This window comes from Hypomesus nipponensis, chromosome 13, assembly GCF_054491055.1.
Source record: "Hypomesus nipponensis isolate SF chromosome 13, ASM5449105v1, whole genome shotgun sequence".
Lineage (NCBI taxonomy): Eukaryota > Metazoa > Chordata > Actinopteri > Osmeriformes > Osmeridae > Hypomesus > Hypomesus nipponensis.
In genome coordinates this window covers 6,382,501-6,409,611 of record NC_140373.1, presented here as the reverse complement: position 1 = coordinate 6,409,611, position 27,111 = coordinate 6,382,501, and the positions used below count along the sequence as shown (strand labels likewise).

Sequence of the window (27,111 nt, the reverse complement as noted above, 5' to 3'; positions counted from 1 at the left end):
TGTTTATCAATATGTATGTAGAATATTGCATGAGATGATCTGCTCCAAACCTGGATACCACTTACTTCCTGTTAATAACGACTCCTTAGTGTTTGGGATATCCGCTGACAAAGGGGTGTAATGAACACTAGTGATTCTCAGGTCCATTAAGGGACTCTGACTGTGGAAGCTAACCAACACCATCTTCAAAGATAAATCAGTCTTAAAGACCTAGATCATAATCATTATTAATAAGATACATCTTCAATTAACTTGAACAATGGCGGTTGAAAAACACTGGTCAAGAGCACGACCAGATAAAAGTGTGAACAGTGAACAATGTTATCTGAGAAGAGGATGAATATAAATACTTATAAGGAGGTGTTAGTTCAGGCTACTATTCAGAAATGTGATTAATAAGGTGTATAAGTGTCCTTCACAGAAACAAGTAACACATCCAGACTCTGGAGAGGTGAGAAATTGTATTATTGTCAAGGAGACTCAAGTCATGCTATCTCATCGCACTGCATTGTTCATCGGAAGCTTTAAGCCATGACCAAAAAAAAGAAAACAAGCCAAATTTTAAAAGAACTGGTTCATCTTTAAAATGTGCCAGTGATGGACTAAGGTAAAATGGTGGTTCCGCAAGTAAAGAGAGAGAACGAGGACACCTACTTCGAAACTCTTCACCTCCTCTCCATCTTCATCCTCTTCGTCATGGCAACTCTAGATTGAGGGATAGACAAAGGGAGACCCAAGAGAGCTATCAACCAACCAGAATAGGTAAAAAGTCATGCTATATTATTGCTTTCTAACTGACACAATTGTATAAACTAATAAAGGAAAATATACTGTTCTCTCCAACTGATTGGTTAAATAGGTTGATGCGGACAGCTGGTACCTTCGCCATAATGTCAGCATAGGCCATGTAGAGGATGTCTTCTTCCAGCTTACTGCAACACACAGAAAGAAAAAACCAATGAAAACAGGATGCGCACCAGTCCTGCCATCAGTCCTAACATTACAGGACTCGAAAACCCACTGTTATATGTGTGTTTATGCGCACCATTTATGTTGTGTGTGTAGTTCTAACTGCCCTCTGTGTGTGTGGTTGTGCACCCACCATTTCTCTGTGAGGGCAGTTCTGCTGAACAGCTGGATGAGCTGGTGCAGCGGGTCGATCCTCTTCAAGCCTTCCTCTTCCTCTGGTGGCTCCTCCTCACCAGGTTTCTGAAGACACACATACACACACAATGTCAAAGTATTAAAAAAGGACGATACTATCCAAATGAAGTGTTGTTTTGGGGTCAGTCTTTCTCCTGTCATGTCGTGCAGTTCTCCCGGGTCTCGCCTGGATCCACAGACATGTGTTTGCCTAACAATGGACCCTCCTGTTGCCCTTTCCGCAGAAAATCATTTATCCACAACAAACTGTAATTGAATTCAGCTCACCAATTCAGGCCTTAATTGCAACAGCAGTTGTGTGCATCTGTGCCTTGAATACCAAGAGATGGCCCACAACTCACACATGGTTTATATGCAGGGGGAAATAGACTGCTTCAACTAAATGTCAACATCTGTCAGGGGTTTGGCTCCTCAATGTTCTGCTCCTCACTAGTTTGCATTTTCCTTTTCAGATCCGATTTCAAATCTGCCCTTTTTGAAGAACCTTGCTTGACCGCAGACATTTTTTACCTGCGTAACTCTGTATTCTTGCTGTGTGAGGGCGGGGTGGGAACTCACAGCTAAGTCTTCTATGAGCTTATCTTCAAAGTAGTGCTCCTCAGCCTCTATCCATGACTTCTCATAGCCCTGCAGGAACAGGTTCACTGCCCGGTGCCTGGGGGGGAGAGAGAGAGAGAGAGAGGGTCAGTATGTGAGGTGTTTGTTTTGTGTGTGTGCATGTGTTTAGTGTGTGTACAGCTGTGCCTGTGTGCATGTTTTGTATGCGTGTGTGTATTCTTGTGTGTGTCCCTCCTGTGTGTCCTGTTGTCTGTTTGTGAATGTGAGCGTGGTACCTGGGTAAGTTATAGAGAGGGGCCATCCTGAAGCAGGCCACCACAGCTCTCTTCCTCTGTTTGGACAGCAGTTTGTGCCACACAGCCTTCTTGCTCCTCTGCGGATGTTCCACCTGCAGGGAGAGGCAAACCAACTCAAACTGCTCAAGGCAAAAAAAATACAACTGAGGTATTTTCTGAGGTTGGAAAATTAAGCAACCATTATTTTAAATGATTTAGGGTTGGCCTTGCCATTTTCCACTCCTGAGCCAAATTTATATTCAAATTCCAAGCAAATTCACTGATCACTCACGCTTACTCGCTTATTCTCCAACAACACTTGGTTTGGAACCACCTCTGCTACACACCCACCTGGTCCAGATGGAAGAGGACATGTGCGATGTCCAGAACTCTCTCCACAGTCTTCTCTGGGTCAGATGTGTCTTCGCTCCTGTTGGGCAGGTCCCTGTAAAGGGCCATCTGCCAGCGGATCGCTGGATCCTCCAGCTGTGGTCACACACACACAGCCCCACACACAGAACAACCACACACAAGCAGAGAGATGTAGGCACATACACACATCCACAAAACATTGACGAGAACTCTTAAGTCACCAAAACACGACAGATGATCAGATTTTAGAACTCTAGAACGGTCATGTATTTATAACTACCACAAAGAAGGGACTTGCCATTTAGCCTAAGTACTGACATGACATCAGTGGATTTATGAACACAGCCACTGTTTACAGTGGTGACAGTACCCACCAACACAGTGGTGCACCCAAACAGGCCCTGCCCTGCCAGCTGGCTCTCTCTAAGCTTAGCAGAGGCCTGGGTGTCCGCTGGTCTGGCGGGAGGCTTGGCATGTCCGTGGTGCCCATGATGCTTTGCATGGTCCACGGACGCAGCCTTCTTAATGGCTACCAGGGGCACCCTGGGCAGACGGTGGGTAGTGTCCAAGGTGGCGGAGCGTTTGCGGAGGGGAGGCATGCGTTTGGGCCCACCGGGCATCTCTGGGCCTGAGGGTTTGAACTGGCGTGACTTCATCCACTTCAGCACTATGATGAGCTTCTTGACCAGCTTTTTGAAGTGGAACACCCGGTACTGGTGGTGGTGCGGTGGGGAGAGGAGCACATGCAGGATGGATGGATGCAGATGGCCAGACAGAAAGAAGAAAGAGTGGGAGAAAAAGTAAGAGGGTGGGGGACATGCTGGTTAATGAAAGGGACATGCTTGGTGATGGGGTTTATTTTTTTTGGGGGGGGGGGGTATCTATTTATAGCATTAGACCACTGCCATCTGATTTGACAGAGTGGCTAATAGCTACAAAGGAAACATTTGTTTGAGGCAGGTTTGTCAGTGAGAGGTGGGGGGGATGAGTATGAATGAGTATGAATGAGTCTGATGGTTTCACCTGGTCTATGAGGTATAGAGGTCTAAACCTGAGTGTGTTCTCACCTTGCCCTGTAGATGCAGGTTGTTCCTGATGATCTCCCGTACCTCGTCCTCTGTGTCTTTCTATGGGGAACAATCAGAAGAAGAATCAGCTGGGAGAGGAACCTCCCACCCCTCAGCTCCTCCAACCAAGGAGCCAGAACACATCAACAGACAGTCATTTAAAGCCATTTTTAAGCTGGCCCACATATGGAGATCACATGTTTAAATATGTTTGATCGACCTTTGTCTGCGATTCCTGACATGCTCAGTCGTGCTCAGTGTGTCAGCAGGGGGTCACCTGAGTGAAGCGGTTCTTGGCGAGGGCGATCAGCTCCTGGTCACCCGGAGCACAGATGTTAAGGCCCACAGGAAGCAAGCGTTTGAGTGTGGCCACGATCAGGCTGGTCTGCATGGAGTAGCGGTCTCCCTTCCTCTTCATCTTTTTCCTCTCCTGGTCTGACACAGCACCCTGTACGACACACATATGCACACACACACACGCACGCACACAAGCATGCATGCACACATGCACACACACAGGAAAACATGTTATGACACGTTCTCAAATTTCATTATACACAGTCAAACTTGTCCTCAATCCTGATCAAGCAGACTACACTATCAGGCCACGTACCTTGGCCATCTTAGACTTGGTGTCAGTAATGAGGAAGGACATGTTGTTGATCTCGTTCTGCACCACAAAGTTTTGCTCCTCCCGTTTGAAGTTCTGCGATGGAGGAATGAGAGATTTCAGTGGTTCAGCTCCGGAAGAGAGATACAGAGAGAGAGATACAGAGAGAGAGAGAGAGAGAGAGAGAGAGAGAGAGAGAGAGAGAGAGAGAGAGAGAGAGAGAGAGAGAGAGAGAGAGAGAGAGAGAGAGAGAGAGAGAGAGAGAGAGAGAGAGAGAGAGAGAGAGAGAGAGAGAGAGAGAGAGAGAGAGAGAGAGAGAGAGAGAGAGAGAGAGAGAGAGAGAGAGAGAGAGAGAGAGAGAGAGAGAGAGAGAGAGAGAGAGAGAGAGAGAGAGAGAGAGAGAGAGAGAGAGAGAGAGAGAGAGAGAGAGAGAGAGAGAGAGAGAGAGAGAGAGAGCGAGAGAGAGAGAGAGAGAGAGAGAGAGAGAGAGAGAGAGACGGGGGAAGTAAAGAGAGAGAGAGAGAGAGAGAGAGAGAGAGAGAGAGAGATGCACAGTGTCATCACTGGCTTCAGAGCACAGGCCCACACCAAAGCGGGGATCACATACATCGCAGTCAGCTAGCTCTGGCCGCCAAGGATTTCATTTGAAACGGATATGTCAGACAGAGCACTGCAGGTCCTTCATCCGGTGTATTCTATCAGAGCCTCAGTCTCCTCTGAAGTTCCTTGGTCCTCTCTACCGGAAGGTGTCCTGTCCGCCTGACTTACATGAGACTTGGCCCAGAAGATGAAGACCTCCGCCACCATACGGAACAGCTCCTCTGCCTCAGCATTCGGCTCTTTCAGCCACTTGGCTCTGAAACAAACATCAACAACATGATCAGCACCAACCACCACACCAGTGAACTTATCTACTGGCAAAGGACAGTGTGAAAGTTATCTACTAGCAAAGGACAGTGTGATAGTTATCTGTATACTTATACTATGTATTTGTGTGGTAGTTCCCTATACAGTACCTGTTGTAGTCGACGAATCGTATCAGGAGAGGGTAGAAGGCGTAAAGGTCTCTGATCAATATGGTGAACTCATCCAGGATCAGAAGCTCCGCCTCTGACATCTCACCCCGCCCCTCAGCCTTCATGTGCTCCTCGTCCAATAGGACGGTGGCAGCTTTCTTCTTTAGCTTCTCCATCAGAGGCAGAAAATGGGTCTTCAACAGCTGGGCATTGGCCTTGCTGATGATTGGCTGGGAGAACACTAGAGGGCAGGGTTAGAAGGCAGAGACGGGCAGTTAGGAATTGTCCAGTTTAAGCATAGAACCTTGGCCACAACATGTTTTCAATACCATGCTTGGCTCAGTCAAGGTTAACTGTGTCTTATAGCTGAGTATTGCCCGGGGGCTGCCCTCCCTACCAGCCAGTCGTTTCATCCAGGCGCCCTCGTCGATTCCCAGGTTGTTGTAGATGATCTTCAGGATGTTCCCAAGCAGGGTGTTCATGTGGTCAGAAGTGAGCGACGTGCAGCAGCTGTCGGCCCGTTCGACCGGGTGGTTCTCGGGTCCATGCTCCCACCAGTGAGACATGTAGCTGCACAGCATGGGCAGGACCACCTCCATGACGTGGGGCATGTGGGTGTAGCGCATCCCAGACTCGGCCAGGTTCATGATCTCCTCCAGGGACTTCTCCAGAGAGGGGATGGCTGGACAGGCCTCCTCAACCTGGGAGGGGAGCCCAAGGGCTGGGAAAGGAGTTCGGGGGGGGGGGGGGAGAAAAGGAGAAAAAAGAGAGAATTAATGGTGGTACTGTTTATTTTGACGAGAATCGGGACAACAATTTCTGTTCCCTTGTGAACTACATTGAAAGGCTAAAATGGTATTGTTCTACCAGTCCTGTCTCTGGCCCCCTTGGTGTTGTAGATGGAGTAGCTGTTGAACTTGTTGAGGTGAGGCTCCAAGAAGGCCACCGGGAAAGCTGCAGAGAACGCAGCCAGACACTCCCCCATCGCCGGACGCTGTCTGCAGGAGGACGGGGCGGACAAGAAAGAGAGAGAAAATGAGAGAGAGTAAAAGACAGAGGGAGAGAACGTGGGAGAGGGAGAGGTAGAGGTAGAGAGAGGTAGAGAGAGAGAGAGAGAGAGAGAGAGAGAGAGAGAGAGAGAGAGAGAGAGAGAGAGACAGACACAGAGACAGACACAGAGACAGACACAGACACAGAGACAGAGACAGAGACAGAGACAGAGCAATACAGATCAACGCTGTCCACAATCACCAACCCACACCAACATGCACTGTACAGCAGGGGGAGGCAGTACCTCTCCACGTAGATACTCTTGTTGGTGCCCAGAGAGTACAGGCTGTTTAGGATGCGGTAGCACGACACCTGGATGTCATCCACTGAGAACAACACATATGGCCCAACATGTCAGAACACTACAACATAAACAACCACAAACATCCCATTACTTAGTCCGTCATCTCTGTAGCCTCTATCTCCTGCATGGTTAGTAGGCACACGAAGGCGTGTCATTTGAAGGTTCTCACGTATGAGGTCTTCTCCGAACAGGTTCTGGCCGATGTGTTCGAAGAGGGAGGAGAGGACGGGCAGCAGGGCGAAGGTGGTGTAGTTGATGATCTGTGTGACGCCGCGGGGCTGGCTGCGTGTGTGTGTGAACTGGCCCTGACGCAGGTTCTCCAGGGTCTTCTCCAGGTCCTCGGCAGCGTTGTCAAAGAACGCCCTCAGGGCCGCCTTCACCGCTTCCAGACCCGTCTTCATCACCGTCCTGGTGGAGGCACACACACACACACAGAGCATACACACACACACACAGAGCATACACATAAGGCAGCAGAGGATTGTATTTTATAAGTAGTTCACTCCAAGATTAGCCTTAAAATAAGATGAATCCATCCATCTATCTATAAATACACATAATATATGTATTTATGACTTGTGGAACACACCCAATTGAAAGTCAGGTAACATACCTGGCATCCAGGGTTTGTCCCAGTATGTGAAGACAGTTGACAATGGAGATGGCATCATTTCCTGCGGATTGCGCCAGAGGAACAGTGAGTGTGGTACTGTAGCAGAGAGCAGTCTTCTGCAGTCTGGGCGGTGAATATCACATGCCACACCACGCAACACATACATGCTCTTGTAGAAAAACAAACACAAGACGCCAAATGTAATCCCAAATGAACCGGCCAGTCAGATTATCTTTTCCTGAGTACAAGTATGTCAGGAAAAGAGCAGAGCAGAAAAACCCAACACACACACACACAAACGTGACAGCTCTGCTGTCTCTCCTTACCAAACAAGGATATCCTATGTCTGACAAGAACTCCCAGTTTGCAGAACAGACTGAAGAAGAAAAGAAGTGTAGAGAAGGATAAGCGGAGGGGGGGGGGGGGAGAGATGAACGAATTACAGTGAAAGGAAAAAGTACAGAAACAGAAAGGAAACAGAGCAGATGTGAGTGATCAAGGGAGGACAACTTGAAAGACAGAAACACAGACTGGTATAAAAGACTGAGCAACGTTAGAAGTGTTTTTTTGTTTGTGTTTGAGTGTGTGTGTCTGTGTGCCTGTGTGAAAATGTCTAAGATGTCTGAATTTAAATTACAAGGACATCCTGGGTTAGTAGCATGAAATCCACTATGTTTGATTTATTAAGACCCTTAAGGAAATATTCCTACTCTAATGCAAACAACTTAGCTCATCTCCTCTCTCTCCCAAACACTGATCTAAAGACCCAGGAAGTCTGACAACATCCATCTACATTTGTCTCTGATCACCTCTATTATTGCAAACAGGAGGAGACATGGCAAGTAGAGTTTACACAATCCAGACACATCTATCGATCTGGTGGTACTCCTCACCTGGTCACCATCTCCTTCTCTTTATTGGAGGCGTGGCCCCCACTGCTGATTGGTCGAATGGCTGTGGACAGGAAGTAGAGGCGGTGGTTCTTGAAGTACTGGTCGACCAGTGGCAGGACAACCTGTGTTCATGAAGACAGCAGACACAGTTCTTCAACCAAAAACAACCAACAAACACTTTTCTATTCCCAAAAGACACCTTGTCCTGAGGGCATCTCCCGCCCCATAGTTAATGACTGTCCTCTCTGTAACGCCGCATAATTGGGCCTCCTATTTCCCATTCCTGTTTCTCCCTGTATTGATTTGAGTGAGTCAGTGGTAAACATTGTAGTGATGTGAGGTGATGTACATCAGCCCTCAGCACAACAGGGCTCCATGGCTATTGCATTAGAGTGTTAATAGCAGCACTGTTTGATGTTTGTTTACAGGAAGCTGCAGGTCTGACCTCTCCGTAACTGGGGAACAATGTGCTTAGCAGATCAAAAGCTGTGGCTTCCAGATACCCTCCCTGGCTATGACACAACAACCTAAAAATATACCAGAGAGAAAAGGGTAGAGATAGACAGACAACGAGAAACCCAGACACCAAGCCGGGCGGCTAGTCGGGCAAACAGACAAACGGACCTTTCCAAAAAACTTGATCTGCTGTTCGTGGGGAACCTTCTCTCCTTTAGGTCGTGTTCCGACATCTGAAACGAGAGAGACAGACGGCTTCAGGAACACGAGCGCACAAACAGACACTCGTAGCCCACACTCACACACCTAAAGAGAAGTAGGTTGAATATTCCAGACTGGATGTGTGTGACAGCCCTCACCAAACTCCAGCATGTGCTCGTGAGCTTGGTCTACATAGGTGATGAGCTGTTGGAGGAAGGTGTAGGCAAAACGCTTCTCTATAGAAGGGGTGTCCAACTCCTGCTCCTTCACACACCTGCACAGAGAAACCATGTCTGGGAAAACACTATGGACACACACACACACACACATACGAAAACACACTCCCGAAACACATTCCTTACCTAGAAACATTGTATCCATTGATTTGCAGGAATTTGAGGATCTCTTGTGCTTTTTCTCTGTCTTTGGATTTCTCTTTGGCAGTGAGCGTGTCATAGGGCACCAGCAGAGGATGGCTTCCTCCACCTTAACGAGACACAAGTCAGTGAGAGATTGTGAAACACTGCCATCTGCTGGTCGTTACTGTCAGACATCAACGCTCACAGGCCACACTGTGAGTAGTTCCCCCGGCAGAATCAGAAAACATTTAGAGATAGCAAACTTCAGTCAGGAGTTGATGTAAATCAAGAAGCTCTCTGAAGGCCTAGTACCGGTACTAGCAATGAGGCTAAGCTAATAACTGTTGCTATCAGCAGCAATGCTAGCAGCAGGAGTTAATCAGATTTACCTTCATCAGTCAACAATACTTTCCTACCTTAAAGATCAACCCAGAAGGCACAAGGATACAGGAGACAGACAGCAACCGTTTTCACACCTACAACTTTTCTTTCAGGGGGATAATGGGCCTGGTTTATTCTTGGACAGAGGCCATACTAAAACTGTACTAACCTTTAGCTTCAAGCTCATATTTCTTCTTTTTGGCCCAAATATTGTGGTAATTCTCTGCAAGCAGTTCTGCCATCGACTAAAAGACAAGAAAAGTGAGTGCAAGGGTTCGTCCATTACAGCAGAGTGAACATTGAGTAGGAATACTTCTAACTCACGTGTAGGTCTCGAGACAGAGTCACGTTACTCATATCGATGGGTCTAGGGATAAAGCCAGGTGCTCCTTCTGTCGACAACTGGACACAAAAGAGTTTCTTTATTTTGTTACTCTGTCAGTGTGTGTGTGTGTGTGTGTTTGTGTTTATAATGTTGTGTGTGTGTATCATTGCATGTGTATGTACAGTATGTGTATGAGCGTGTGTGTGTGCATCTACCTGACTGGCCTGTGAGATGCGTCTGGACCTGTTGTGCAGGCTGGCAGGGTCACCCTCCCTGGTCCTCTCTATGCTCCAGCCCCAGGCTAGCATGGTCTTTAGAGACTCCTTGATGGGCCAGCGGTACACTTCCTTATCCTACAGCAGAGGAGGAACAACACAGAAGGAGGGAGGCATGGATGGACGGACGGGTGGTAAACAAGCGATGTCATCCATAATGACCAAACTAAGTCTCAGCCCTGGTTCTCGCTTGACATGAGGAATATTAACACTCAACCTTCACAAAAACACACTGACACCTAGTCACACTGTTATGTACACGGATCCCTAGCAGGGATGACATGTGGTGCACTGTAGTCCCTGATCTGTCCAGTCATCCCCTGAGGTCTGACCTTCTCAGACAGGCCTTTGAAGGGCTTGAGGAGAGGGTGGCTCTTGGAGGCCTCACACTGCAGCTCTGCATGCACCCATCCGATGGCAAACTAGGAGAGAGAGGAGGAGAGGAGGATGTCTACAGGCCATGTACATGCTACTAGCAGACTCCTGTATGGCTGCATTACAGTATCACCGTACGTCTTTGTTTGAACTATCTCATTTAGCTATCTAACTGGATGAAATACAATTGTATTATTATTATAAGTGTAAATCCACCTTGTCCATGGACCACTTCTCATGGGAGTGTTCGGCGTATTTGTTGATGAAATAGTCTAGTTTTTCTGGGACGTTCACACTGGTGTAGAGAAGTAGAAAACATAGAGAATGTTAGCAGTAATACTGCCCTGCTAATCACATCGAAACAAAAGGTTTAGTTCCTGTCAAACAGGGGGGGTATCCTTATGCTACAGTAACAGGGGTTTGACTGTTGTTATCGCTCAGAAAAGCCCTGTTGGCAAGTCATGACCTTATCTGGCATTTAAGAGTGTTTCCAGGTCTTACTTAGCGGTGTCTGCTGGTTGAGGGTTGAAGTTGCCCTCCGCGTCCATGGACGACTGCTTCTCCATCATGGCCACATAGGTAGACTCCATGTAGTCAGGGGGCAACGCCCCGGCAACAGCACTCAGACAGGGCAGGGCCAGCTTGAACAGCTCCTGGTCGTACCTCTGGAGGGAGCCAACACACACACACACACACACACAGACATACAAACACACACACACACACACACAGACATACAGATACAAACACAGACACACACACAAAACACAGGCACACACAGAGGCAGACACATATACACGCAAACAAACACACACAAATTCAGGAATGAAAAACTAAGAGCCACTAGGAGGTACTATAGTCCTGCCAGATTCCCCTGCTAGTCTCCTGTAGCGGTCAGGCTGCTGTATACAATCAATATAATTTTTGTGCCAATGTCCAAATGTAAACCTATGGTACCCATATCAATAAAGTTGTACAACTGATTGATTGATGTGGTAATTGATTGGTCTACCTTGCGTGAAAGGGCGTCAAAGATTCCCCAGAACAGCTTCCTGGAGAGGTGGAGCTCCTCGTCTGACGAGGCTCCGAAACTGCCCCACCCCCCCGTCAGACAGTAGTATTTCCAACAACGCTCATAGTGATTGGTCAGCAGCTGGATGGAGGAAACAGAGTTCAGCATAGTAGTCACCGATCAGTGGAAACTGAAGAACGTTTCGACCATCGATGTACAGGATCATCTTCAAGTAAACGACTCATAGATCACCAGAGGTGTAGGACGTGATGTGATATGAAGCTGTGACTCCCTGTGTGTTACAGTGTCTCCTTGAGAGGTAACTTGGTGAGTTCGCTGTGTGTCATATTTATGGTTATAGTCAGTGTACAACTGCATGGTATGTTGCAGTGTGAATATCCAATTTGTAGATGCAGGGTGTGTGTGCAGGGTGTATGTGCAGGGTGTAGCTGTAGGGTGTAGCTGCAGGGATAATGTGCAGTGTGTGTGTGCAGGGTTACGCTGCAGGGTGTAGCTGTAGGGTGTGTGTGCAGGGTGTAGCTGCAGGATGAAGCTGCAGGGTGTAGCTGCAGGATGAAGCTGCAGGGTGTAGCTGCAGGGTGTAGATGCAGGGTGTGCTCCTACACCACCTTGAGAGGCATCTTGGTGTGCTCGTTGAGGAGAGGAACATCAAACACCAGGCGCCTGAGCAGGTGCTGCATCATCGACGGCCTTAGTTTACTAAAGGGAGACAAAAATGACGACAACATCCTCGGTTATTACCTGCACTGAATAACAAACCCACTGACGAGCCCTAAAGGGGTCGGGCTGAACCGATTAAGAGTTAATGACATTTCAGCAAGCGGCAGTTGGACGATTGGATCTGGGGAGAGGTTTCATAAAAGAGCAGCCACAAGAGCCTGGCTGTGTCTCACCCGCAGACGGCGAGCAGACACTCCTCGATGGCGTCCCTCTGGGCCTTGGTCAGGCAGCAGCCTTTAGACAGCCGGTACACGGTGTGGAGGAGGGAGTCGATGAGCGAGGCGAAGGGCTCCGTCCCGGCGAACAGCGGGGCACACTTGGTGAGGAGGGGGAGCACGGCCGTGCACAGGTACCTGTTGAGGGCCAGGGCCATGTCTGTGGCACTGAGGGCCGCCTGGCGGGGGGGGGGGGGGGGGGGGGGGGGTGGAATACCCGCTTAGTCATACAGCCTCAAGAGGTGCAGATCCCCTCTCTCTCTCCCTCTTTCTCTCTCTCTCTGTCTCTCTCTCTTTCTGTCTGTCTGTCTCTCTCTCCCTCTTTCTCTCTCTCTGTCTCTCTCTCCTCACCGTGTCCAGGGAAGCTGCAGCTCTCAGGTCTGGCAGGAAGCCCACCTCCAGAAGGTGCAGCAGGAAGTTCTGATCCTCAATACCGTAGACCCGGTCCAGGAACAGAACCATGGCTGCCTTGTGGTCTGGACAGAACCCTGCCGACATATCCGGCTCCACCACCGATCCGTCTGAGACAACACACACACATGCAAACAAACAAACAAACACACTTATCAGTCGAACTGTGGATCACTATGGTATGGATACAGAGAATAACCAGATACATTTAGAAAACGGCTTGTACAGCATGTGCTCGTCAAAAAAACTAGTCCACTGTTCCCCTTATGGAGGTGTGACAACCCCACCTTTGGCGAGGGTGGGCATGGGGAAGGGGATACTGATAACCCCCTCCAGGTCCTCGATGGGGATGAGGGAACGCAGGATGGCTCGGATACGGATGGCCTCGCCCTTCCCTGCGTGGATCAACTGGGGACAACACACACACACACAAACATCAAAACCTCCCTACTGTAGAAAAAGCCACATTGTCCCACACCTGGAAACTGCCATCCGCATTTCCTACTGTTGTAAAATGAGTGTTGTTAGCTCTTCCTTGTCCCCTATACTGGTCTACAGACCTCCCCACCACCACCACCAGTAGGAGGCGCTACTCTTGTGTCTCACATGCATCTCCGGAGCACAGCGTCCCAGCAGGTCAATGAGAGCAGCATAGAAGGTCATTATGGCGTTGCCGGTGTGGATGGTGTCATCCTCCTCATCCTCCAACATGTCGCTGCTGTGAGGGAACACACACACATCATGACGCCATCATTTACACCACACACACACCACGCAGAAACAGGCATGGATAGTTCCTGTTATCTCTGTCTACAGGTTTGGCCTTTCCTGTTGCTGGTGTGCAGTAAGTGCGTTCCAGGGCCTGAGCCTTTGTCATGTTCTGAGGTGATACGATGTATTGTAACGTCTCCCTCAAACACACTGTGCAGGAAAGGCACAAGCAGTTATGCAACACTTGGCAGAGCATGACAGAAGGAGAGCGCTGGAGAGTAATGAGCCACCTTTTTGGCAATAGAGGATAGGAGAGAAAGGGGGATAGGGGAAAGAGAGAAAGGGAGGTGGAGGGAGACAGAAGCCAGTTAATGAGAGTGAATGAGAGCAGACGGAGGGAAAGAAAAAGGGAGAGAGAGACTTACATGTCCCGGAACACACACATTTGATTTAAAAAGTTTGAGAAGTTCCACAGAACTGAGGAAAAGTCATCCGATAAATGGTGGGCGGAAGATTAGCCAATGAGAAGTTTGTACAACAATGAAGCTTCTATGTCACCTACAGTGTCCTGCTGGCTTCTGAGGTGGGGGAGGGTCCATCTCGACTGGGATCCTCCGAAATCTTGATGGCTTCCATCATGGCCGCCAGCAGACCGTTGCCGCCCTCACCACGTAGCGCAGGACCAAAGCACTCTGGCCGGCGAATCAGCAGCCTCACTACCACGTTGGCGTTCTCCTCCACGCTCTCACCTGATCGGACAGAAGGAAACAGTTCAGTATCTCAGATGGGTAACGTTGAGCTGCAAAGCATTATGGGAGCAAAGGACCAAGGCTAGTGTGAAAACAGGGACCGTTGCAGAAGACAGCGAAGCGCAGGAAGTCCAGGTAGCGTTCACCCTCCACAGGGTTCCAGCCGATGTCAGGGTAACCCTTGGAAACCAGCATGACACAGCTCTGCAGTCCACACCCTGCGAGGTACTGAACCACCTGGGGGAGGGGGGGGGGGGGGGTAAGACCAGGGTCATTCTAATGTCGGCCAGTCAAGGGTGAAGTTCATTTGACAGGATACTTCAGCTTGTCAGGTGAGCAGCTGCATACATACTGTACGAGGAAGCACTCTGGGAGTCAGTCTATAAATACAACAAGAATTTATACAGAGTACTGGCTGGCCTGAATAAAGTTAGTTCTGTTGGGCAGAGGTAGGGGGAGGGCTAAGAAAAGGAGAGAGAGGAGGGCTGAGAGGGAAAGAAACAGAAGGAGAGAGAGTGGGAGGGACAGAGAGAGAAAGAAGAAAAGAGGAAAAGAGAGTGAGAGAGAGATACAGTACCTTCTCCAGGTCAGGCTCCCTGAGGGCCAGAGCCAGCTCATTGTTATCCATCACTGATGCCGCAGCTACATCAAGGGGGGTCGAACCTCGCATGGAGGGGGAAGCTAGGAGGGGGAGGGAGCCAAGGGAGAGAAGGGGGCCAGGGAAGGAGGAGAGGGAGTGGAGGGGGGAAGGGGACAAAGGCAATGGGGGGGGGGATGCAGAAGAGGGGAGAGGAAAGGAGAATAGGGAGGAAAGGAGAAGGAGATGCAGGCGGCAGCAAAGTTGGAAGGTAGAGGATGGGAAAGAGGGATGAGAAGATGGATGAGGAAATGTGCAGGATACACAGAGACACAGAATAATCAGGAACCCTCGACTGATTTTAGAACTGCATTCATCGCTACACTTGCTGCAGGCGTAAATAAAGATAACACCATAGTTTATGCTCTGTGTACTAATGTAATGCACTGTCTCTGCGACTACAGAATGAGGGTGAGCTCAACTGCCAGTAAAGGTCTAATAGACTGTGTCAAAGTACCAAAGATCTCATCACAGTGAAATAGAAAAACAATAAAAACCCAATATAAACATGCGCTTACCAAGGCCGACGCTGCTGTTTTCCAGCAGGTAACTGAGGTGGTCAAACATGGCTTTTTGGTTTTGTCTACTGATGCGACAGAAGTAGCAAAGAAAACGACAGCAGTTGGCCACCATCTTAGGAAATGTGATTTCCTTAACAGAAGTGATAGAGAAGTCGCACACTATTACTGGTTGTGTCAGGGTGACGTCGCTGTCACACATCACACACAGAGGGCCCTCATAAAAAACTTGAGAGGGAGAATCATAGTCACTGTTTCTAACAAGTTTATACATGAAAGACAGCTTATCTTGAGTCAATTAGATCTAAAATGGCGGCAAACCTATCCCATGCAAATGCCAAATGTATTACACAGTAGTACAACGGTGCAACTAAGGAGTAAATAAGGCTGTCAGTAATTGGTTGGTTAGTTGCTTAGTGGGTGGTTAGTCAGTTAGCTCGTTGATGAGTTTGTTACCTTGGACTCTCCTCCACTGAGCACATTAACCATGACCTCCATGACCGTCTCGTGCATTCCCAGGGCCCTCATCAGGTTAGGGTGCTGGTAGAACACCTTGTTGTTCATGATGTCACTGAGGAGAAACACACTGGCTTACACACCGCCATCTTGGCTCTTTCGACCCAAGCAGACCTGGGGTCTGCAGTAAACAGCCGGCGTGTCTTTGTTTGGTCCTCTCCTCACCCCAGGCCCCTGATCATGAGCTTCTCCTCCTCCCGGCCCATGCGGACAGACAGCAGAGACCTGATCTGGCCCAGAGACGCCAGCAGGTTGATGGTGTCCTCCACTGACACTGAGTTGATGGTGTAGGTCTTGGGCAGCGCCCTCACCTGGCCACCTGCAGAAGTTCAGCCGAGGTTAGGACTGTTTGGTCTTCCAAACACAGCTATCCCAAGCTTTACAGGGTGTACCCTCTGCAGGGTTGGGTGGGCTTGTTTCTTGTGGGAGCGTACCGATGCCATCGTACTGGCGGTGCAGCAGGACAAACATGGCTCTGACCAGCTCTGGGTCCTCGATGACAGACTCCTGCGCCCAGCGCACCATGGTGTCTGAGATGAGCTGCTGGAGGGTACCTGGAGGACACAGACAGGCACGACCGTCACAAACACAAGCACAAACACATTCACACACATACACACTCACATAAACACACACACACAGACACACAAAAATGTGGCACATCTACTGGGGAGTTTGTTTTGCTTGTGCTTGTTCCTTAAGGTGGCAGGTTTTGCTTGTTCCTTAAGGTGGCAGGTTATGAGCTTCTCATAAGGAAAACAATGTAAAAAAAGGGTAAAGTGAAATGGAATAGTCAACCCAAAATTGAATGATTGAATTACAGTGTTCTGAGTGTGAAAAAAACTAGAACACTAGAACTAGGTGTACTGTGTAGAGGACGCCGTTGTCATAATGAGGCCAGTGTATTCTGCTGTGTTGCTCCCTGCTCCCAGCCTCTCCCACAGGAAGACAGGACGAAAGAAAGGGCTTACTGGGCTTCTTGGCTTGTTTTTTCTTGGGTAGGTCAGTCATTTTCCTCCTCAAGTAGGCCACCTTCTCCACGAGGGAGATCAGTCTGCCCCGGATGGTAAAGTCACTGTCGCCCTCACTCGCCCGGTCATCGTCCATCTCTATACCTGCACAACACAACACACACACACAGGACACAGTTACCTCCTGAGGAGTAGAGAGTGTGTGTGTGCGTGTGTATATGTGGGAGGGTCTCCTTTGGTGACCAGATAATCAAATATAATGAATGTGATTTAATTAAGATGTGTGTCGTTGATTACTAAAAGGATAATGAGGAGATGATTTGCAGTCATGAAGTGACTAGAGCCACTGTCAAGGACATGGCTGTAGATCGGCTAGACCAGCATTACCACAGTGAATCATGAGGTCTTCATGGAAGTCCAGTAGCTGTTCTCTGATGTCTTCTGGACATGGACATTCCTGCTTCTCTTCCTTGAAGTTCAGCAGCATGTTGATCTACAGGGAGGAGCATGGAGGAGCATGGAGGAGCCAGCAGGTTGATAAACTACACATAGAAAGTATGATGATGAAAACAATCAATGATTTTCAAAAAAAAAAGATTTTTCTGTATTACAGCTACATGATAAACTCCTCTCACCCTCTCTCACCATGCCCCCTCCCTAACCTTTCCCATCTCCCCTCCCCTCCCCTCCCCTCCCCTCCCCTCCTCTCCTCTCCTCTCCTCTCCTCTCCTCTCCTCTCCTCTCCTCTCCTCTCCTCTCCTCTCCCCTCCCCTCCCCTCCTCTCCCCTCCTCTCCTCTCCTCTCCTCTCCTCTCCTCTCCTCTCCTCTGTCAAGGTTCCCTTCCTGCTGTACCTGTTCCTGTGGGGGGGATCTGAACTCTTTGGTCTTGCGGGCGGTCAGGGCAGCAGACATGTTGAGAGCCTGCATGACCTCGTTGTAGCGGAAACGCTGGTTGTCCTGGAGATGGGCCACAAAGTCGTCAGAGAATGCCACCACCGCCTCGATGCGATGCCTCACCTGACAGTCACACAGGTACTGGAGCAGGTGGCACATCTGGAGACACACACGCACATCCGAGCACACCAACACACACGCGCGCACTGGTGAGGAGGGAGGTCATCAGTGAGCTCAGGTGTGACTGCGCTGCAGTACGCGAGGAGACTTTCCTACCTGGAGTTTTACAGGCTCTGGTAGCTTCATCTGCAGGAGGCCCTCCTTGGGGACCTTAATCCCCCCATCCCCCCCCACGGCCCCCTCCCCCCGCGCCTCCACCTTACTGCCTTCCTTCTCAGGCTTCTCCGTGGGCTCGTCACCCCCTTCGGAGAACACGCTGGGTTCTATCAGCTGCAGGATGTTCTTCAGGTCCCCGTTGTGGAACACGCCCATGATGAGGAGCGTGTAGAACAGCTTAATGAGAGGGACGAACAGGAACTCAGTGCTGCCCCCTATAGGGTCCCTGACGTGCAGGCTGCCCTCCCTCACCGCCTCCGTCAGCATCTCGATCGTCTTCGTCTTCAGGATGTCCAGCGGAAACTCGGGGCTGTTCTGGAAACAGTCCCCGCCCCCTCCCGAGCCCCCCGCCCCGCACAGGAAGCTCGGCGAGGAGAAGTGCATCCTGGGCCGCAGCGAGGTGCTGAGGCCGATCCCGGGGAGGCCGTGCTTCTTCCTCTCGTCCGGGAACAGCGTGATGCTCTTGGTCTCGTCCGTCATGGGCACGATGTACTCGTTGTTCATCATGAGCCGGGCCGTGGCGTAGGTGCTGAGGTGGATGTCTATGAGGAGGTCGTAGTAGCCCGTCCGCAGCAGGCCGGGCATGTACTTGTTGTCGATGGCGTAGAGGAGCTGAGCCTCGTCCACGTGGCTGCAGAGGGCGTGGGCCACGCGGTTGTTGCCCAGGGCGCACACGGCCGAGTAGAGGCGCAGGGTGTGGTAGTGGAACTTCAGCAGCTCCTTCTGCTCCGTCAGCTCCAAGATGTCCACCGACCTGGACACACACACACACACGGACACGCGCGCACACACGCGTTTCAGCGGAGGGCAGGCCAGCGGGTATCCCGAGACGCAAGCCCCATGTATTTTTGCCGACGAACCGAGGCGTGAAACACAAGGCCCGAAAGTGAGCAGCGTACCTGTTCTCCTCGGGGATGTGCAGCGACATGAACTGGAGCGGTTCTGAACACTGCACCAGCCAGCCGTGGCGGTCATTGACGCGCGACACCTCCACCTTCAGGAAGTGGTTGGGGACGCGGCTCCAGAGGACGGGGGTCAGGAACTGGATGTGCAGCCGGGGGGGGCACTGGGGGGTGGCATTCTTCCTCTCACTCTTAAACAGCCCAGCCGACAAGGGCATCACGTTCTGGTAGCACAGACACAAATATATTGAGAGACAGGGCAAGGCATTTTGCTGCAAACTCTCTCTGAGGGATGAAGGTCAGAGAGATGGTTTTCATAGAGAACACAGAGAAAACACAGACATGGGAAACAATAGCTGGTTTCAGAGAAGCAAGGTGAAGAGTACAAAGGGCAGTCCTTGGTAATGATGAGATATACAGTATGGTCCAGACAGCTTCCCTCCTGGTCAAAGCAAGGCAAAGATTGGGAAACACTGCAATACTAGAATCAATGTCAATCAATGTAGTAGTAAGAATATATCAATAGATTGGATAATGTAAAACATTCATAATGTATGCCATCAATAAGGTAACGTAAAGTAGGACTTGAGGATTAATTGATGCCAATGGTAAATCCTTCCATTTCTCCCTCAACAGACAAGCAGACAGTCTGAGCCAGGAAGACAGTAGGAGAGTAGCTTTCAGTGCAGCTTTTCAGTACATGAGACCAGTGAAAAACAGGAGTGAGACAAACAGCTCGTCTCTTCAGTTGGTGCGAGGTCCTCCTTGTTCCCTGTTCCTCCAACACCTCCCCTACTCTGAGGCTGGCCTAGAAAGCTGTGGCTCTATTCTGTCACCAGCTGGTTGTGTTTGTGTGGGAGTGGATCCTCACCTTCATGCGCCCCAGTTCAAACTGAAAGATGTTAGGGCTGGTGGCCTGAGCGAACACAGCAGGAAACAGCTTGGTACTGGGCTCCACCTGGAGAGACAGAGCGAGGGAGAGACAGAGAGACAGAGGGAAAGAGACAGAGAGGGAGAGAGAGAGGGAGAGAGAGAGAGCGAGAGAGGGAGGGAGACAGAGGGAGAGAGACAGGGGGAGAGAGAAAGAAGGAGGGAGGGACCTTCAGTGAGGCCCTGTTCTAACCCACTGTGCTACTTGCTGGTGACTGTGCTGTGTACTTTACCTGGTAGTAGGTACCGAGCTCCTTGCCATTGGCAGTGAAGGAGAGCAGTCCGTTAGCAGAGTCCACCACACAGCCGATCTCCAGCCCGTTGTTGTTCCTGCCCTGCCCTGGACTGGTGCTCTCCCCTGCCCACACCATGTAGCAGTTACTGCGCTTTATACTGGAGAGGAGAGGACACGTGAGGGTTTTTATCACAGATTCAGAGACTTATTCACACAGACCAGCCCTGCGGGGAGCACTCCAACTCAAACTGACCTCTCGTGAACTTTGCCCTTCTCGTCGCCCAGGGTAACGGTAACAGTGCGGACCTTGTCCAGCTCAAAAGCCGTGTCGTGCTGGTGGAAGTCAGAAGTGACCCAGCCGACCCACACACTGGACGGCTCCTGGCCGGGGAAGATGCGCACCGAGTAGTAGTACTGGGGAGACACACACACACAGTTAATATACACAGTCTGAAGTAGGGAGTGGGAGTCTTTTAATACCGTGTGTGCGTGTGTTTGTGTGTGTGTGTGTGTGTGTGCAGTCTGTGTGTGTGTGTGTGTGCATGAACACGTCTCACAGTGGAAGTCTGCATGAGGTACTCATAGTCGTCTCTGTCGTCAGCCAGCACCTCCTCAGACAGCCGGGTGGAGGAGGTGCTGCTGTTGTCTGGCTTGGTCCTCTTCAGCATGAACCTGCCATGACCAAGCACACATGCTTTGTGGCTTAGAGCAAGGTGTAGTACTAACATCAACTAGGGTTATGATTCACACAGTCAATACATCTTACGCAGGCAAAGTACAGGACGTCATGTGAGGCCTGGACATGGTGTAAGGAGGAAGTCTCCCAGGAGTATGACTGGGTAGAGTCCTTAGTCCAGACTGGGTGTGTGTCTCCTTACCTCTGTTTCAGCTTGGAGGGCTTCTCCTGGGCATAGTCTTTGTGATTGTTGAACTCGTCTTTCTCTGGGCCGTTGGAGCCCATGTGACCATGGGCCGACTTCATCAGGACCTCAAAGTCGGACACCGTCTCAAAGTCCTCCAGCTCCTTCTTGGGAGAGAAGAGGCCTCCGTTGGCTGGCAGCGTCCCACCGGGGGACTTGGCGAAGGCCTCGGCGCACTCGATAGGCATGCTGAGGCGGTAGAACACAATGTCTGTGTTGCTGTTCTGGGAGCCAAACGACCTCTGGGTGACCTTGAGGCACGGCGGGATCTCCACGGTGCCGTCGATCCTTGTGACCTTTAAGCCACAGGGAGGTCACAAAGGTGGATGAGTCATAGGGGTCAGGAAGGAGTCATACTGGGTTCATGGTGGGAGTACATCTGTATGTGAATATGTGTTCATTCATCGTCAAACCCTTGTCATACTTAAAACTAAGATTGCCTGGAAACCTGAAAATCCCACTGTCATGGGTAGCGGTGTATAGTTCAGCAGGTGTTCATGATCTTGTTTGTTTGAGGTCAGTCTCACCTCGATGTGTTCGTGGTTGTGTGGTACAGGTATGAACTGAGGCAGCCTCTTGCTGAGCCACATGGTCAGATCACGGTTCATGTTGACGGCAAACGGCTCGTAGCCCTCCTGCAGGCCGCAGATGGTGAAGTACTTGAGCGTGCTCACATCCTTGCCAAAGTTCATGCGGCCCACCTGACACACACCCAGACTGCACACTGGGATGAACCCTGGGAAAGGGAGCGAGGGACATCATCACCACCACCACCACCACCGTCATCTTTATCATCATGGTCATTACCTTACCATGGTTACCATGACAGTTTTGGTAGGTCAAAATATGGATGTGCAAATGTATTGACCTTGATTCTTTTGTTTTTCCTCAAATAAATCCCTTTGGAATTCTCCTACTCTGACCAGTAGATGGCTCTGAAGTTCACTTGTTTCACCTGCAACTTGACAGGCTGCTGATGACCCTGATGAAAAACTCAAAATTGGCTCATTAGCTCTATCACATCTATTTAATTAACGCCCTCTCTGTCATAAACTCTATCTAATCACATGGATGCCTTCATAGGCCCACTTCCTGGTTGTGTCTGTCTGTTACCGTTGGAGCATATCAGACCGGGCCAGGTGGATTGTGGGATTGTGGATTGCGCTTGTGCCCAATCAGCAGTGTGACTCTTACAGCACTGCTAGTCTGCTTAGCCCTGCCTCTAAGCTAGCCTCTGACCATGCCATGTTTGTGTATTTGACAGTTTGTGTGGGTGTGCGCGTGGTTGTGGTTGAGAGAACACTTCAAATGAACTTGACAGCGTCCTGTGAACTAGAGTGGAGTGAAGCAGGATAGTGGACACAGCCACGGGCCTCTCTGGTCTGGCTCAAATACTGTGTCAGGAGGCCAGCCAGTGGAACTAATAGTAGCTAATAGAGGTTTAGAGAAGCACAAATGGTGCTGTCATTGGTGACATAACAGTGACGTTAATCGTTAGTTGAAGTGTAGCCAAACCTAAATTCTTTCTCTGTCTCAGTTTTTTTGGACCGGAAACTTTATTTGAACGGGACTCAACGGGATTACAGTAATACAGATTAAATGAGAGAAGAACAGAGTTGAGGCACAAACCTTCCCAAACTTCAAAGTCCTTGAAGGCCAGTTCAGACCCTGAGTCATCCAGTAAGACCTCTCCGTTGTGGGTGAACATCATGGTCTGTTCGTTCATGTCCACCATGCAGCCCACCACGTCACCTGACTGCCATGACCGCCCAAAGTGCTCATTCCCCTGGTGCCACCGCTGGGCCTGAGCAAAGCAAACAAGATACGCACACACACACACACGTCACCAGTATACCAGTATATACTGTACTGACACACACAAACACACATGCATGCGCGCACATGCATGCACATCCACACTCTCTCTCTCTCTCTCTCTAGATATCTTACACACCGCTGCAAACACACACAGACAAGCAGAATGCACACACACTCACACACAAATACATATGCAAATCTCTCCAGCTTCCTCTCTACTGGTCATAAATAGCTGTTGTCACCACCTGCAGTGCTTGACAGTGTGAGTCACCTCAGCCCTCGCCTTCTGCCCACTCACAGAATGACAGCCTTCACACCAGCCTGACTAACCGCCAGCTCAGTCACCCGCCCTGGCCACGGCAGACCGCATGGAGGAGCGCAGCTTCACATCGTTCTCCCTAAGTGGCTGTCTATGCATAGAGAATACCTTCACGTTCTCGCTAAGTGATGTCCTGAAGACGGTCAACTCCTCAAAAGTATCACCATCACGGTGGCTCCGTTTTGTTCATACGCTCAGAACAGCCGCAACAACGGCAGGACAGATTACACAGTGTGAACTGGTGATGTTACCTTGAAGCCGTCGAATACGAAGGCGTGCTCGTCGGAGCCCAGTTCCTGGTCGGGCAGACAGCCAGGCCGTGCCCAGCCCACCCTCATCTCCCCTGACGTCACCACCTCAAACTCAAAGTACCACCTCCCGGCGTTCACACTGTAGGGCTTCTCCGCACGGAAGATACGGAAACGCTCGGCGGACATGTTGCTCAAGTCTGCTCTGGCTGCTGGAGAGAGAGAGACAGAGAGAGAGAGACAGAGAGAGAGAGAGAGAGAGATAGAAAGAGAGAGAGAGAGAGAGAGAGAGAGAGAGAGAGAGAGAGAGAGAGAGAGAGAGAGAGAGAGAGACAGAGAGAGAGACAGAGAGAGAGAGAGAGAGAGAGAGAGAGACAGAGAGAGAGAGAGAGAGAGAGAGAGAGAGAGAGAGAGAGAGAGAGAGGGTGAAGGATGTATAACAGTATGCTGGCGGTGTGATCTGAGGATTGCTTTGAGACCTTGCTGGTGAAGAAGTATAGAATTCAATTTATTCCCTGTGGGTTGATGGGAAAAGAAAACATCAAGAGGGCCAACTGACAAAGTGTTTTTCAAAATGCGTAGTTTATTGGCAGTTTTGCCTTGCTCAGCATCCGTCAGAAGAGGCAGCTCTAGCTGGGCTAACCCTGGCAGCTAACTGGTAGCGGAAGGTAAACAACTGTCCAGGTGATTCATGGCGTGGTGCTTGCACAGCTAAGTCACTCATGCAGGCCCACTAAAGCTATAAATTCAATCACACCAGGAAGAGAAAAAAAAATAGCCAGTTTAAAAATGGTGTCATAAAGAATTCTAAAGAATAGTGCATGGACGGAGCTGTTGCAAAGAAGACAAGGGTGTGTGTTAGTGTGTGTGGTGTGTGAGTGAGTGACCATACCATGGTCCTGGTCAGGGGCCTCCAGGTTGTATCCATAGCCCAGCAGAGTACGTACGGCCTCCCTCAGACTATCCTTGTTGGACTTCTTGGTTCTCTCGTCCAGCAGAGCATAGGGAACCAGACGGGGGTTCCTCCGGTTCTTCACATCCTTCACCAGGGAGGAGGAGGTTAGTCAGGAAATGGGGACAGGAAGTTGTTTTTCTTTTTTGTTACTGTGTATATTTTTTATCATTCCAATCCAGACTTGTTCTGATGACAGAAGTAATTACAGTCCCGTGTTGCAAATAACCTAGATCCATGTCAGACTGTTTCAAATGCAAAAACACAAGATTTACATTTTGGGACAGGTCAAATTCAGTTTGGGACGGTTCATTTTGCACTTTGGGACGGTACTGGGACCGTGAGGAAAAAAGTGAGTTGCGAGCCCTGCACAGGACACACCTGCTCCTTAACATGCTAAGATCCTGCCAACATATCTCAGCTGCAGGAACAAAGCAGAGTGTGCTGTCAGACAGGTTTCACAGCCAGGATTATTGTGGAGCGTCTGCATTAGCGAGTGTGCTAACCCCTGCCATGAATAACCCTGGCAGTGTTAATCCTACAGCTAGCTTGCTCCCTCTCCATTCGCCACCCTTCATTTTCTTACTCCCCCCTCCCTCACCCCCATCTACCCCTTCCACCCAGACGATGTAATGTATGTAATCCTGCAGCACAGTTGGTTACTATGCTGTTGTACTGTCTTCCCAGAGGTACAGGAGTTGTAAACACATTTGAGAGCCGTCTAAGACCGAGAGTGCCTTTTAAAATGTCTTTCATTTTTTGTTTATAACTGGGATAGAGACAGCGTAAGGCATACCGACGTGCACACACATTGACCACCCTCACCATACACACACACACACATCACACACACACCTGTTGGATGCCGTAGGTCCAGCCCTGGCGGATGCGGTCCCTCGCCCAGACGTTGTGGGCGTTCTCTGCCAGCTTGTCCACCATGGCCTCCTGGGTGGAGGCCAGCTTGATGTGGCTCAGGTCCATGGGCGCCGGCTTGTAGCCACTGGACAGCTCGTAGCTGGCCCGGAGAGAGAGGGAAAACAACTGGTTTACATACTCTGAAAATGCATCCTGATGACCTTCCTTCCTTCAGACAAGCTGACTGGGGTTGTTTCCCCTCCAGCCATACTATAAAACACTGCAAAATAATGTAACAGTAGCATACTGTAACATACTGATCTTGTGGTATGAACTGTAAGATGTTAGTGGACAAGGGACTTACGTAGGGGACAGTTTGAGGTTATTGACCTTCTCAACAGCATGTTCATCAGCCAGTCCAACGTGGCAACCCAGAGCCAGGAGAGTCCTGGGGAGACACACATATACAGGTTTGAGGAGTGGGTGTACAGTAAGAGAATGCTGTCATCTTCAGAGTGTGACCAGTGAAGGGAGGTGAAGTGATGAATTGGTCATGGGAACTTATATCTTTCTATTCAGCAGCAGAAGCACTACATTCTGTTTGACACAGTGTACAGTACATCTGTATGGTCAGTTAGTCTGGTCCATCAGAACTCATAAGCGTCCAGTATGGAATAGAGTTTAAAATCCATGTGGAGAATACCTCCAACCCACCATGGGAGACTTTGAGTCCTAAACATAAAAGCACATAATCAGTACTTTTTAGCGTGTCCTTTTTTATAATGGATAATGAGCAGAAAGAGAGAGAGACTCTGGTACTTGATTATTCTGCTCAGGGAAAACCCTTTTTGCATTTAGATAGCCCTTTGTGTCTGTCTCCTCACAGCCCAGCACTTCAATCTTACTCTCCCTCCTCGACTTATGAAATTAATTAAACTAACATCGTCATTCCCTGAAGGTTTCAAATGACTTGTGGAATTGGCTATGGGTAGTCTTGGAGAAAAATAACTGTCAGAAGAGGCTGATATTCAGTTGATGGAAAGCCACAGCAGGTATTGAAAATCATTTTGCCAGTCACAAACTGCTCATCGATCACAAAAACGTGCCAGATGGAAACAGAGATCAAGTCATGTGATGTGTGTATCAATGTGGCTGGCGGCAGGGTGGATGGCACATTAATCCACGTGTCATCTTGAACTGGAATCCATGGCTTTAATAGACCAATCAGATGTTCTCATTATAACAGCATCTCTCTATTTAATATATCTACCAAGGATAAGATCCCTGATCTTCAGATCAACTTTGAGTGTGTTTCAAATACAATCCCTAACTGCCCTGCTAATCAACTACACCTCATTCAAGGTCAGATCTAAGGGAGTTAGCAGTTAGCAGTTAAAGCTAGGACTTAGCAGGCTGCTAACACAGGATTGGATTAGAACTGGGCCAAATGGACCTGTGTGGCTGGGAACCAACTGTACTGATAGGGGACCAGAAGCGGACCTACTTGAGTGTCTCTAAGGACATCTGCAGGTTGTAGCTCCTCTCCTGCTCGGGCAGCTTGGAGAACTCCACCAGACATGGGTGCTGCCGCTTATTGTCATCTCGCACCTGGAGGAACCACACAGGAACCAATCAGCATGACCCACTGTGGGCTTCTAACGTATGCATTGTCAGTCACACAGGTCATATCATACCATACTCATTTAGTAAGTCAGTTTGTCTCTCTCTGTCTGAATGACTGATTGCCTGTCTGTCTGCTTGTCTGTCTGCCTGTCAGGTTGATTGGCTTGCTGCGTGCAGTAGAACCTCAAGACGGACTGCTTTCCCACTTCACAGCCCAGTGATTCTTATTAACATAGAGCTGGAGCAGCGTGTGTGTGCGTGTGTTACTCACAGCTCCATAGGTCCAGCCTAGTTCAATCTTGTT

At 49.6% G+C, this 27,111-nt stretch overlaps 1 protein-coding gene across 1 annotated transcript in view; it reads right to left on the bottom strand.

Annotated features, from left to right (window-relative positions):
• ryr2a (ryanodine receptor 2a (cardiac)) overlaps window positions 1-27,111 on the bottom strand; it is a 91,156-nt gene that overhangs the window by 16,370 nt on the left and 47,675 nt on the right. Inside the window, 58 exon segments of the mRNA XM_084670451.1 lie at window positions 655-705; window positions 881-932; window positions 1,103-1,209; window positions 1,723-1,819; window positions 1,998-2,110; window positions 2,349-2,483; window positions 3,437-3,496; window positions 3,714-3,884; window positions 4,035-4,142; window positions 4,815-4,902; window positions 5,063-5,303; window positions 5,460-5,783; window positions 5,930-6,060; window positions 6,357-6,438; window positions 6,586-6,824; window positions 7,030-7,090; window positions 7,356-7,405; window positions 7,923-8,044; window positions 8,547-8,611; window positions 8,738-8,853; window positions 8,942-9,065; window positions 9,489-9,564; window positions 9,644-9,711; window positions 9,865-9,997; window positions 10,252-10,341; window positions 10,511-10,589; window positions 10,796-10,959; window positions 11,307-11,447; window positions 11,936-12,026; window positions 12,221-12,441; window positions 12,614-12,783; window positions 12,961-13,081; window positions 13,280-13,388; window positions 13,947-14,133; window positions 14,235-14,370; window positions 14,711-14,814; window positions 15,289-15,421; window positions 15,745-15,859; window positions 15,970-16,123; window positions 16,239-16,358; window positions 16,776-16,919; window positions 17,163-17,268; window positions 17,628-17,828; window positions 17,946-18,759; window positions 18,905-19,131; window positions 19,779-19,865; window positions 20,071-20,230; window positions 20,326-20,486; window positions 20,630-20,744; window positions 20,951-21,288; window positions 21,520-21,728; window positions 22,622-22,796; window positions 23,381-23,580; window positions 24,270-24,417; window positions 25,185-25,344; window positions 25,549-25,632; window positions 26,689-26,792; window positions 27,079-27,111. The exon segment at window positions 27,079-27,111 is cut by the window's right edge and continues 72 nt beyond it. Coding sequence (XP_084526577.1) covers window positions 655-705; window positions 881-932; window positions 1,103-1,209; window positions 1,723-1,819; window positions 1,998-2,110; window positions 2,349-2,483; window positions 3,437-3,496; window positions 3,714-3,884; window positions 4,035-4,142; window positions 4,815-4,902; window positions 5,063-5,303; window positions 5,460-5,783; window positions 5,930-6,060; window positions 6,357-6,438; window positions 6,586-6,824; window positions 7,030-7,090; window positions 7,356-7,405; window positions 7,923-8,044; window positions 8,547-8,611; window positions 8,738-8,853; window positions 8,942-9,065; window positions 9,489-9,564; window positions 9,644-9,711; window positions 9,865-9,997; window positions 10,252-10,341; window positions 10,511-10,589; window positions 10,796-10,959; window positions 11,307-11,447; window positions 11,936-12,026; window positions 12,221-12,441; window positions 12,614-12,783; window positions 12,961-13,081; window positions 13,280-13,388; window positions 13,947-14,133; window positions 14,235-14,370; window positions 14,711-14,814; window positions 15,289-15,421; window positions 15,745-15,859; window positions 15,970-16,123; window positions 16,239-16,358; window positions 16,776-16,919; window positions 17,163-17,268; window positions 17,628-17,828; window positions 17,946-18,759; window positions 18,905-19,131; window positions 19,779-19,865; window positions 20,071-20,230; window positions 20,326-20,486; window positions 20,630-20,744; window positions 20,951-21,288; window positions 21,520-21,728; window positions 22,622-22,796; window positions 23,381-23,580; window positions 24,270-24,417; window positions 25,185-25,344; window positions 25,549-25,632; window positions 26,689-26,792; window positions 27,079-27,111 — 8,415 coding nt within the window.